At 38.5% G+C, this 12220-nt stretch overlaps 1 protein-coding gene across 21 annotated transcripts in view; it reads left to right on the forward strand.

The window, feature by feature from the left end:
* Pcdh15 (protocadherin related 15) overlaps nucleotides 1–12220 on the forward strand; it is a 1206525-nt gene that overhangs the window by 1157505 nt on the left and 36800 nt on the right. For all 21 annotated transcript variants that reach the window (XR_004112186.1, XM_031346915.1, XM_031346916.1 and 18 more), the window contains one exon: nucleotides 762–850. Coding sequence is in view for 20 of the 21 variants with exons in the window: in XM_031346915.1 (XP_031202775.1) it covers nucleotides 762–850 (89 nt within the window). In the remaining variant the exon portion in view is untranslated. The remainder of the gene's footprint in view (nucleotides 1–761; nucleotides 851–12220) is intronic.

Consider the following 12220-nt stretch of genomic DNA (forward strand, 5'->3'; position numbering starts at 1 on the left):
ATAGTTATTATAGATTTTAAAAAGCAAGCTCAAAGCCAAAATAATGGAATCCACTTAGCATCTAACTTTCAGGTCCACAGCATGTCCTCTACCTATTTCAAGTAGTGGTGTATTCCTGATACCAATAGGAAACTATGTAATTTTTCTTTTTTCTTTCTTTTTTTGTTACAATAACTACAATGGTCACCTTTAATCCACAGAGTTATATTCCAACAGCCCAGGATTACCTTGTAATACCATATTGTTTTCAGTATAAGCTTATCTATGATAAAATTTATTTGTGAATTAGATATATTAAGAGATTAATAATAATAAAAAAGAACTTAATAATAAAATAGAACAATCAATGGTATATTATTTAAAATTCATGAGCTATTTATGTAGGGAATTTTCTTTTTTTTTTTCTATTTTTTTATCAGATGTTTTCTTTATTTACAATATTACTTTCCCAGGTTCCCCTCCAAGAGAAAAAAGAAAAAAAGAAAATTGAATTAAAACAAAAACAAAAACTAAAGCAAACCCCTGTTCCCTCCCTTATTCCCCCGCTCACCACCCCACCCCCTCCTGCTCACTGGCCCTGGCATTCCCCTACACTGGGGCATAGAACCTTCACAGGGCCAAGGTCCTCTCCTCCCATTGATGACTGACTTGGCCAGTGAGTAACTACAAATTCTAGAGATAATAGAGAACAGAAAATATTAATATTTAAAATGCAAATTTCCACGATTAGGAATTAAACACATTCTATTTTCACTTTTCAGGTCTCCGTGGTCAATCAACTGGATATGCAGGTCATTGTCTCCAATGTGCCCCCTACATTAGTGGAAAAGAAGATAGAAGACCTTACAGAGTAAAGAATTTCATTTGTTACCAGATCTATCTCCATCTAACTATGATCTTAGTTTGACTGAACCATTTAAATTGCAATATTCGGATTAGGAGAGCTTTGAAAATACTTTCTCCGTGCCAATTTTGCTTATTCTTTTCCCAAGCTGTAAAGTTTTCCTGGAGTTAGGTAAGGGTCCTGAAAGTACCTTCAGGTAACAGTGGACATTAGACGGAGGGTAGCCCAGGGTTCAAAATGCTTTGATGCATCCACAAGACTTCGGAGCGAAGCATGAGCAAGTTTCAGACACATGATTTGAATATGTGCCTTGGAATGGCCATCCAAGGTCATCCGAAAAAAAAAAGAACTCCTTGTTGACTAACTGGTTGCTTCCTCTTCATTGTTCCATGATGTCAGAAAAAGATTTACCTTCAGTGGTTGGATTTGATCCCACATTGAGAGGGTCCTAAGTAATGAATGTCAATCACTTAAGGCTAACAAAGACTTTATACCTGTCTTAAACAGCCGAAGTTTAGAAGGAATAGCTTATAGGTCAGACATAAAGGGGTCCCATTCTGCTTGTGCTGTGGGTAACGTCCTAGGATCACAAAATGTGTGGGTCCATTTGTCAGAAGCTGTAGCTGTCTAGGATGTTAAAAGTGTCATTACAAGGCCACCCCTTGAGTGGGATGATTTAGATATGTATGTCTTGCATTTAAATGTTTATCTCACTTCTGGACTCTGAAGATAGACATGGGAGATTCACGGGATCCTTAGTCCTTCTTCCCAGATGGCCCCGTGGAACCAATCTCCTTTCTGCTTTCAACTTTAAGTAAACAAATGCAAGGAAATTTTAAAACGTGCTACTAGCTTATCAGTTTTATGTTCTCTGCTTCCTTAACATTAGTTTGCTGATGACTTCGTCCGTCATGTTGGACTTAAGTATAATTGCCATTATTGATCTATTCTCATCGCTCGTGATAAGCTTGTGAGTCTCTCTCTGGACTTCAGGCTGACCTTGAACTCTTAATGCCCCTGCTTCACCTTCCTAAGTGCTAGGGTGTGCTGTGTGCTCCATACTGGCTTGCTATTACTTATTAACTCTCTGTTCCTTAATATTTTGATGCTGTCAAGGATGATCAAGCCACAGTTGCCCCTTTAGCCTGGTACCACTTTCTACTTCTTGCATTCAGCAGGTGATATCTGTGCCTTTTCAGTTGGATTCAGGCAGATTAATGCCAACTCTAGCAGTAAACATGAAGCTCAATAATAATAATAATAATAATAATAATAACCCTAGGTCTAAATGCACAGGAAAAATCTTGAGATAATTTGATAGTTTCTTTCTCAATAATTAAACACTGAATGACATACAGTAAAGCCTGTCAAGCACATGCCATGCTCCTTGTATACAATGTAGAGATTATTTCAGGTTTTGTCCTTTTAACATTTGATGGCACACAAATTCCCCATGGGGCAAGGACTATCACCAGCCACAGGTGGAATGGAATATTTTGTTTACCTCTGCACTTCATAGACAGATAAACCCCATCATAATATTGGCTGATGGCACCTGAGAAACCGGAGGAATCCCTGTTTCTTAGATACTTTTATTCCATGTATAGACACATACTCTCTCATAACACCAACTGAAAAAAAAAAAGTGAAACCCTGTCTCCCCACTAGGTAATTCATCTGTTTTAATTTCTCCAAGTATTCGCTAATGCTCCTGTAATTCGTCCACTTCTCCTTAGACTATAATCTAAGGAATGCACTAATGTGGTTCAGTGCCAGCCTCACTCTAGTTTTATAGGAGGCATTTGATGCATTTTATTGACTAGATATTTAACCCAGACAATCACTGTGCCCTTCCCTTTGTACTGAAACAAATTGTATTAAACTGAAACTCAAAGTAGTGAGACAAATGTATAATTCCTTAAGTGTTTAAGAGTTAATGGCATAAATGGGAAGCCATGAGAGCCTGAGATACGCATATGATTGCAGAGGAAACATGGACATTAAGACATTTTACTTGAAATGGTCTTTCCCAGACTCAGTTTTAACATTTGTTGATAAGGACTAATAAGGCTTACATGACTAATGTTGAGAGAACTAAATTAGGTAAGGTAATAAAAATCAAGAATACCCAGAGTGATTATTGTTCTGTGTAAACTGGACTGGTAGATGAAGTCAGTGGGTTCTGACAGAGAGGACCAGGTTTTTGTATAGTGTTTTAAGAGATCAAGGCTTTGTAATGGAGAGCAGCTTATTAATTCATGTGGATATGTTTAAATACAGTTGGAGCTTCGCGACCTCTGGTAGCATATGTAATTCTTGAAACTGTTCTTCCTCACCTTCAAAAGTGGAAGGAAGACATCTTGTTGACCCTTAGAGAATTGCATATTCTTCAACAAGACAGCTGCATATGTGCCCACTTTCCTTTTATCTCCATTCTGTTAAAAATAATGCACACACACACACACACACACACACACAATTTTGCCATCATTAGTATTTTTAAGTACGTTGTTGTTGAATATATGCCATAACTTTTTCAACTCATAGAAAAGATTCTATATCCATTAACTAACAGCTATCCCAAACCTTTATCCTCTGGTCCTGGTACCCACACTCTGCTCCTAACAGTGTGAACTGGACCTCTTAACTCACGCTGTAGAGTAGAAACATACGGGTCACTTTGTGACTGACTTGTTCGCTTTGACCTAAAATCCTCCAGATTCATCTATTTAGACCTGTGACCATATCTACTGTAATTCAACTATTTGGGTATATTAGGTTTTTGTTTTTGTTTTTTATGGAAGTAATTTTTCTCTTGTCACATGAACCCTTTTCTAATTTTCTGGCTTCTACCTTCCCTTACTCCACACATATATTAAAAATCATAAGTTGCAATCCACCTATAATAGAGAACATGGGGCCTTAGTCTGTCAGGGCCTAAATTACATTTATCTAATATGTACTATTTTTGGTTTTATGCACTTTCTTGTAAATAATTCCACTGTAGTTTTGGCTAAGTAAAATTCCGTTGAGTATGTACACTGTGTTTTCATTGTCCATTCAACAGTTGGTGGTTATCTAGGCTGATTCCACTCCCTTGACGTTTGTGTGTAGAACAGTTGTACTCATGGATATGGATATATCTGTGTAGGAAATGCTAGTAGAAGAATATCTGGATTGTGTGGAAGTTCTATTTTCAGCTTTTTTGAGAAACCCCCCAGTGATGCCCACAATGGCCTCCCTACAACACATCCACCAACAGAGAATCCAGATTCCTCTTTATTCACACCCAGGTCAGCATTTGTTCTCATCTTCTTTTGATGATAGCCACTGTGACCATGGTGAAGAAGCATCTCAGAGTATTGGTAGCATGCATTTCCCAGGCAGCTAACAATGCCGAACACTTCTAAAGCATTTATTGGTCATTTGTATATCTCCCTTTCAAATATTCTGTTCAGTTCCTTAACCTATTTCATTTAGGTTGTTTGTTTGCTTAGTGGTTGGGTTTTTTTCTAATTCTTTTTATATTCTAGATACTAATCCTCTATATGATGTATAACGATTTGAGTTTTGTGTTGTCTTATTTGTCATTATGGCCTTATTATATGAGCTACTGGACATGTGTCTTGACCTGTTTCCCCTGCTTTTTTCTCTAGCACTTTTTTTCTCAGCATTATGTTGCAGTCTTTGATCCATTTGGAGTTTACCTTAGTACAAGATGAGAATCAAGAGGTCTGGTTTTATCCTTTTATCTGTAGGTATCCTGTGTTCTCAGCACTGTTTGTCCAGTCTCCAGTGAGGACTCTTTACATCTTTGTAAAGAATAATAATAATAATCGAATGTATCTACAAGGGTCTCTATCTGAGTATTTTATTCCACTGTTTACATGTCTGCTTTTGTTCTAGTACCATGTGGTTTTTATCACAATGGCTGTTCAGTGTTAACTCAGACTAAGGGATGGAAATACCTCTGGCATTATGCTTTCTGCTCAGAGGTGTTTTGGCCTTCTGAAGTCTGTTGTATTTCCAAATGAACTTTAAGATTTTTCTGTTTGTGTGTCTGGAAATGATTTGGGGGTTTTGGTTGGGATTACATTAAATCTATAGAATGTTTCATGTGATGTCTTTTTTCCCAGGATTTTTTCTTTTCCAATCTAAGTACATGGAAGATCTTCCCAATATCTAGTGTACCTAGTGTCTTCTGCTGTTACTCTTTTGAGTGTTTCTAAGTTTCATTGTGGAGGTCATTTGCTTCCTTGGTTAGGTTTAGTATTTGTGTGTGTGTGTGTGTGTGTGTGTGTGTGTGTGTGTGTGTGTGTGTGTATAGTAATTTTGAGCAGGTTCCTTTCCATCATTTCTTCACTGGGCATCACTGTTGCCACTAGATAGGAAGACCACAGACTTTTGGACATTGACCTTACATGCTGCCGCTTTGTTCAAAGTTTTCATTAGATCTAAAAGGCTATAGGTGGCATCTCTGAGGCTTCAAGAGAGAGACTCATATCCTTTGTAGATGTCAATGCTTCCTACTTTCTGATTTTTATCTCCATCTTCATGTTCCTGTGTTCTTGGTGCTGTAATTAGTGAAAGCAGGGGTGGACAGTTTTGTCCATGATTTTAGTCTCACCACGGTCCTCTCTGCATCTGTCTCTTCTCTCCAGCTATGATGTGAGCAGCTCTCATCCTCCATGCATGCCTTTCCACCATGACATGTATACCTGGCTCCATACCTAAAAGCAGAGAGCCAGCCAGCTATGGACTGAAACTGTCAGGCAAAACCAAATGTTTCTCTTTAAGTCAATCCACTCAAGTGTTTTGTCATTAGTGATGAAAACAAAGACCACAACATTCTTGGTAATTTTTTTTTGTTTCAATACAAAAGGTACTTATTATTACTTTTTCTGAAATATTAGTTTTTTACTTTATTTTGGCAGGGAAGGAGGAACCCCTTCCATTTTTAGGAAGAATGAGCTATTTGAAACTCATTGTTTGTAAGGAGTCGTATTTCTTCCTTGGATTGAAAATTAATGTATAGTTAATTTTGTATAATTAATTAATGTATAATTAGTTTTGTATAATTAATTAATGTATAATTAATTTATAAAAAATTAATGTATCATTAAAATGCTACCTTTAGAAAGCATTTTGCATCAATCATCACAGGCAGGAAGTATTATCCTCTTTGAGACGTAAAACAAGTGTAAATGCATGTGTATATCTAGTTTGTACTGAAGTATCCTATGACTATAATTTTAATTACTGGCCATTATTAAACCAACAAAATCAGAAAAAAAATGAAAATCATAACAGACAAACTACAAAAGAAAATCAATTTGGTTTTATGGTTTAAAGTTCCCACTAGATATCTCTGTGTAAAGATTCCTGTAGGGGACCCTGTTTTTTTGCATTGCTTATTCTAAGATTTTATTTTTTTTTAAATGTCCATGACAGGCACCATTCATCCAGCCTCTCTACTCTGAATTCTGATAATCAAAACTGTGTCAGTTTCTGTTGGGAGAAATACGTTTACAGAAATATAGCAAACTGATTACCTTTTTGATTAGATGTAGATAGAGAAAAATTAAATATACTTCTGTTCTACCTTTCTATGCTTCTTGAATGATATAACAATCATAACTTAAAACAACATTAAAGCTTAGCCGTTATGTTTAAGTAGTATCTTTTATAGGAATCATGGTGCTGTGTGAGTACGTGTTTGTGTGGATGCACATGAGCACACGCATGCATATGCATCCATGTTTGTGGGTGCACGCACTCATATGCTTACATGCAGAGGACGTTGGCAGTCCTGCTCTTTGTAATAACCACTGTGTTATTTTTGGAGGCAGGGTCTCTTGCTGACCCTAAGGCTCTCTGCTTTAGCGAGGCTGGATAGCCAGTGAGCTCCCCAGTTCACCAGTCTCTAACTCAGGATGCAGAGGTTACAGGTACACATGGCCACTCCTGACACTTGCATGAGTACTGGGGATTTGAATTTGGGTCCTCTTACTTCTAAGATAAGCATTTTTATCTACCGAGCCCTCTCCCCAGTCACCAAGATCAACAAACCCCTAAAAATAACAAGAAAATGTCCTTTTCTTGTTGTCTACGTGACTGGATTTTCATTTTAAAATACCTTGAAAATTAAGAGAGGAAAAAATATGAAATGATCAACCCTAAATATCATCAGCCTGTTTTATTCTCTCCAAATATAAGATTATTCAGTTCAGCCTTTTTTTTTTTTTTTCCGAGCATTTGCACCAAGTACGCTTGCACCAAGTCTAAGCAGGAAGCAGTTTCGCTGTGGAAATGGGCACAGTGCTAGCCTCTGTTCTGTCAGGCTGTGTAGTTTCTTTTCAGAGATGAGCTGGTACAGTGACCACCTTTGAAGTACCTCACTTTCACTCTCCATAGATACGAAGTGAATAATTTAGCATTGTGATGTTCTATGCTCTGAAATCTAGAAATTTTGTCAAATAGAACAGCATATTATTTTATAATGCAACCCAAGTCAGAGAGTGTCAAATCAATGAATTTTTTACTCAGGGCTATGTTCTGAAGAGCAGCAATCAATTCTGTATCCTCTGAAACATGCTTATAGCTTTTTTTTTCTCTTAAATATCTATGGTTTATTCATGTTTTTTTTTTCTGTCTGAGCTACTGCTCAGACAGAAATTCAACCACTTGCACTTAAAAACTCCATTTGTGTCAGTAATGAAAAATAGGGTGGTAGATGCTTTCACTCATGTATCATGTGTATTGGCCACTACCTTGAATTATTCTTAATGGGCCAGGCCACCTTACTCCAAAGAGAATGAATTAGTTTACAGTGACTTAGACAGTATATCTGGATAAAATACATTGAAAAATTAGCTCAGGAAAACAAAATAAGAAAGTTAAAGAATCCTTAGAAGCACACATGCCAGATTGCTGGGCTTATGGTAACAAGAGAATTTGGCTCAGGCAGAGTGAAAAATAAAGACTGGTGTCAAGGCTTTCCTCTGAACTCCACACATAGGCCATAGCATACACAAGACTGAAAAACAAGAATGGGAAAATGGCCAGGATAGGAAGACAAATCTGTTGGTAAAGTGCTTGCTATGCAAACATGAGCCCTGAACATGGATCCCCAGTACCTGTTCTCACAATGAAAGCAAAGAATAGGCTACAAAGCCTTCTCTTACATCATACACTTTTCCATACACTGCAGTGCAACCACGAGCCATCACTACAGATCCTTCTAGATACCACAGAGCAAACACAAGACAGTGAGCAATCACTACAGAGCCTTCCACACACTACAGAGCAAACACGAGCCATCACTACAGAGCCTTCCATACACTACAGAGCAAACACAAGACAGTGATCAATCACTACAGAGCCTTCCATACACCATAGAGCAACAAGACAGAGAGCAGATCCTTTATTTGGCAGTCCATGGCCAACACTAAATTAATTCATAGTATCTCATTGGGCTCATGTTGCTTTGTCGAGTTTTTTTGGGGGGGAATGGAGGGTGGGGTAGGAGGTTCTTTATTATTCATTTGTTTGTTTTTTTATCTTACTGGCCTTCTGAAAATCCAGGAGTCAGAAATTGATAGAAGAAAATGCATCTCATCAAACCTGACATTTTTCATTTGTATTTTAAATTAGCATAAAAGGTACCAGATCTAGCCTGGGGCATTCAATCAAAGTATGTCTCAGTAGATGCCCTGTGTTCTCCCCTACCTCCCTACTACTGCCATTTTTCCAATTCCTTTGTCTCTTTCATGATCCATGTGTCCCCATGCCCTGCCTCCCTCTTCTGCCTCCACTCTCCTTCCTCATAACCTATTCCTCATAACCATACCCTCTCTTGGTGCTTTCTAGTTTTTGAGACTACACACATACACACACACGCACACACACACACACACACACACACACACACACACACACACACACCTACATTACATATGGGCCAGGATATGCAAATGAGAGAGAATATGCTGGGTTTGTTGTCATTTTGGTTGGGTGGTCTTGTTGTTGTTGTTGTTGTTGTTGTTGTTGTTTCTGACTTCCAGTCACCTCATTTAACTTTCTGTGTCCATCCATTTTCCTGTAAATTTTATCATCTCATTTTTCTTTATAACTATACATTATTCCTTTTTTAAAACATCTATCTTCAGATGTTGCTCAGGAATGGCATAATTGGGTCATGGGGTAGTTCTATTTTTAATCTTTGAGAAATCTCCACACTGATTTCCATGAGGACTACACTGGTTTATAGACCCACTGTCGGGTAGGGGGGAGGGGTGGAGAAAAAAAAAGCTCTCCAAAAGATATGGATCGGATTTCGTTCTTCAATGGTGTGGGTTTTTTTTTCCAGCATCATTTATTGAAGACACTCTCTTTTCCTACTGCGTGTTGTTGACACCTTTGTCAAATGTCAGGCGGACATAACTCTGGGTTCTCACAGCTATGCCAGCTTATGTATGGCTTCTCCATTTGTTTTTGTCAGTCTGCCTGTTTTCTTAGGCCTGTATCAGGCTGACTTTGCTGGTTGCTAAAGCTCTGTAGTAGAGTTAGAAACCATGCACCATGATGCCTCTATCTGTGTTCTTTATCTGCAGCAATGCTTTGGTGTTTATTTTTGTGGATCCATATGAATTCTTGGATTAGTTTTTCTTGGTTATATGAAAAGTAACATTGGGAATTATATTGGATCTATAAATTACTCTTGGCAATATAGCTATGTCCATGACATTGATTTTGACAAATTCATCTTTGATTTCTTTTTTGCAGTGTCCTGAGGTTTTCACAGTGAGGGTCTTTCACGTTCCTGGTTGGTTGTATTCACATGTACCTTATTGTTTTGAAGCTGTTATGAATCAGATACTTTGTCTATTATCTTCTCTTAGGAGTTAATTGTGAGAATATGTGAAGACTACTGATAACTGTAACCTGCCATTTTATGGAAACTTTTTAATACATCTATGAGGATTTTTTCCTTAGGTTCTAAAGAGTCTTTTAAGTATAGAATCATACCATCTTCAAAGAGGAACAGCTTGTTGTCATCTTCTCTTATTTCCAACTATTTTGTGTATTTCTCTCATCTTATTGCTCTGTCTATTGCTTTAAGCACATCATTGAATAAGAGAGAAGAAAGTGGTTATGCATAGCCCATTCCTGGCTCTGGAGGCAGCTTTTAGTGCCAGGCTCTCTGCCAGCAGAACTAGGCAAGAGGGAGAGAACCTGGTCTAGCCAAGCCTTTGAGGCTGAGCTAGATGAATGGTGAGTATCGCAGCTCAAATCTCCTGCCTCAGGAGAATAACCACCCAGAGCAGGGAGTCTGTCAAAGCAGGAACTCATTCTTTATAAAGGGCTGAGAGAGGAGGTGGAGTTTTCTGCTGAGGTGAGATGACCTGTAGGGGGAAGGGAAAGTTGACAGAGGGTATGGGGTGACTGGTGGAACCAACAAAGTTACTCTGTGTCAGCAGGAGCTAGGCAAAGGCAGGTCGTGCTGAGTCACTCCAGTATGGAAGTGACTGAGACAGTTTACAAAACTCAAGCCAGAGTTGGGTTTATCCTCAAGGCCCAAACCAAGGCCAAATAGGTCCCAACATTTTAGTTTTTCCCCAATTGGCATAATTTCAGTTATGTTGTGATGGTTTGAATATACATGGCAGCCATAGATATTTTTGAATTTTGATCCTCACTTGGTAGACTATTTGGAAGGATTGGGAAATATGGCCTTGTTTGACCTTGTTTGAGAGGCTGTGTCATTGGGGGTGAGCTTTGAGGTTTCAGACTAATTACACCATTCCCAGTGTGTCTTCCTCTGTCCTTTGTGGTTGTGTCTCGAGGTATGAGCTCTTAGCTACTACTCCAGTACGTTGCCTGCCTGCCTGCCTGCCTGCCTGCCTGCCTGCCTGCTTTCAGGCTTCCCCCCACCATAATTCATGTTCATGGACTCTAGCTATCTAAGGCCATGAACCCCAAACTAAATGCGTTCTTTTGTAAGGTGCCCCAGTCATTGTGTTTTATCACAGTAACAGATAGGTATCTGAGAAAGTCTTTATTCTCTACAAGCATACTCCATCTATTTCTGCCAAGACATAGGTCAGGAAGGCCTGTTGAACATTTTCACAGTCTGTGTCTGCATCTATCAGGATTTTTCTCTCCACATAATGTGATTTTTGTGTGTGTTGAACCAACCTTGCATCCTCAGGAAGATTCTTGTTCTTTTGAGAATTTTTGCATTTATTGGTCTGTGGTTTTCTTCTTGTTGGTTGTTGTTGTTGTTGTTGTTGTTGTTGTTGTTGTTGTTGCATCACATTGGGTTTTGGTAACAGGATAACACTTTTTGTGGAATGGCTTTAGTACTGTTTCTTCACTTTCTGTTTCATGGAACAAATTGAAAAAAATGTCGCTATTAGATTCAGGAATAACTTTGAAGAAAATAGAGAAAGCTTTTCTATTTCAAATCTTCCCTTCGAAGGGGATGGCTAGGTTTGTTGGAAGCTTTTGTGGGACACACTGAGTTACATGAGACATGGGGTTGCATCCCTTTTGCAGCGTGTGGTCCCTTCTCTCGCTGAGCTTTGCCTATCTGTGTTGTCTGTTTTTCTCCTCGGAATGAAATACAATCTCTGTCCTTGTCTTTGAAATTCCTTTACTTTGACTCTAATCTGGGACCTCCTGGAGCCAGAACCTGCCTATCCTTTTTAGACAAACACGTTGCTTTCTTATGCATCACTTCCTGTGAGTTAAAAAAAAAAAAAAATGCTTTCCTTAATGTAAAATATAATATGACTAGGCAGAAGCCTTTGAAAGATTAGGGAAGCCAGGCATGGGGGTAGGCCTATTAGTTCAGCACTGGGAGGCTGAAGGGGAAGACTGTGAGTTAAAGGCCATCCTGGAGAACAAAGCAAGACATTCTCAACCTTCAGAAATGGATTACAGAAGTCCTAGAAAAGGAGGGTATAGGTCACAGGTTCTTCCTGCTCCATTCATATTGCACACCAATGCCTATTAGAGTAGAGTGAAGCCACTTTTCAGACATAATGCTGATGGAGTGATGATCTTCCTCTCTCACACTGACTCTAAATATTAGATCAGCATCACAGATCTGTACTTCTAGCCATGCCACCACAGCATTCATTGTGGGAGTCCTATTCCCAGGCTCCTGCTAACAATAGTATTTATATTTTAAATAGACATATTACTGGTGAGAACTTAAGCCCAGGGCAGTCTTTCTTTTTGTTTACAGTCAGTCATTTTCATTCTTTTTAGATAAATATTACAGCTATTCTCTCATTTATTTTTTTAAAGTCTTTTTGTTTGTTTTGTATTTAGTAGAGTTTAAAATCTTGGCTCTTACTATGGTACAAGCCC

The sequence above is a fragment of the Mastomys coucha genome, unplaced genomic scaffold (assembly GCF_008632895.1).
Source record: "Mastomys coucha isolate ucsf_1 unplaced genomic scaffold, UCSF_Mcou_1 pScaffold3, whole genome shotgun sequence".
Classification (NCBI taxonomy): domain Eukaryota; kingdom Metazoa; phylum Chordata; class Mammalia; order Rodentia; family Muridae; genus Mastomys; species Mastomys coucha.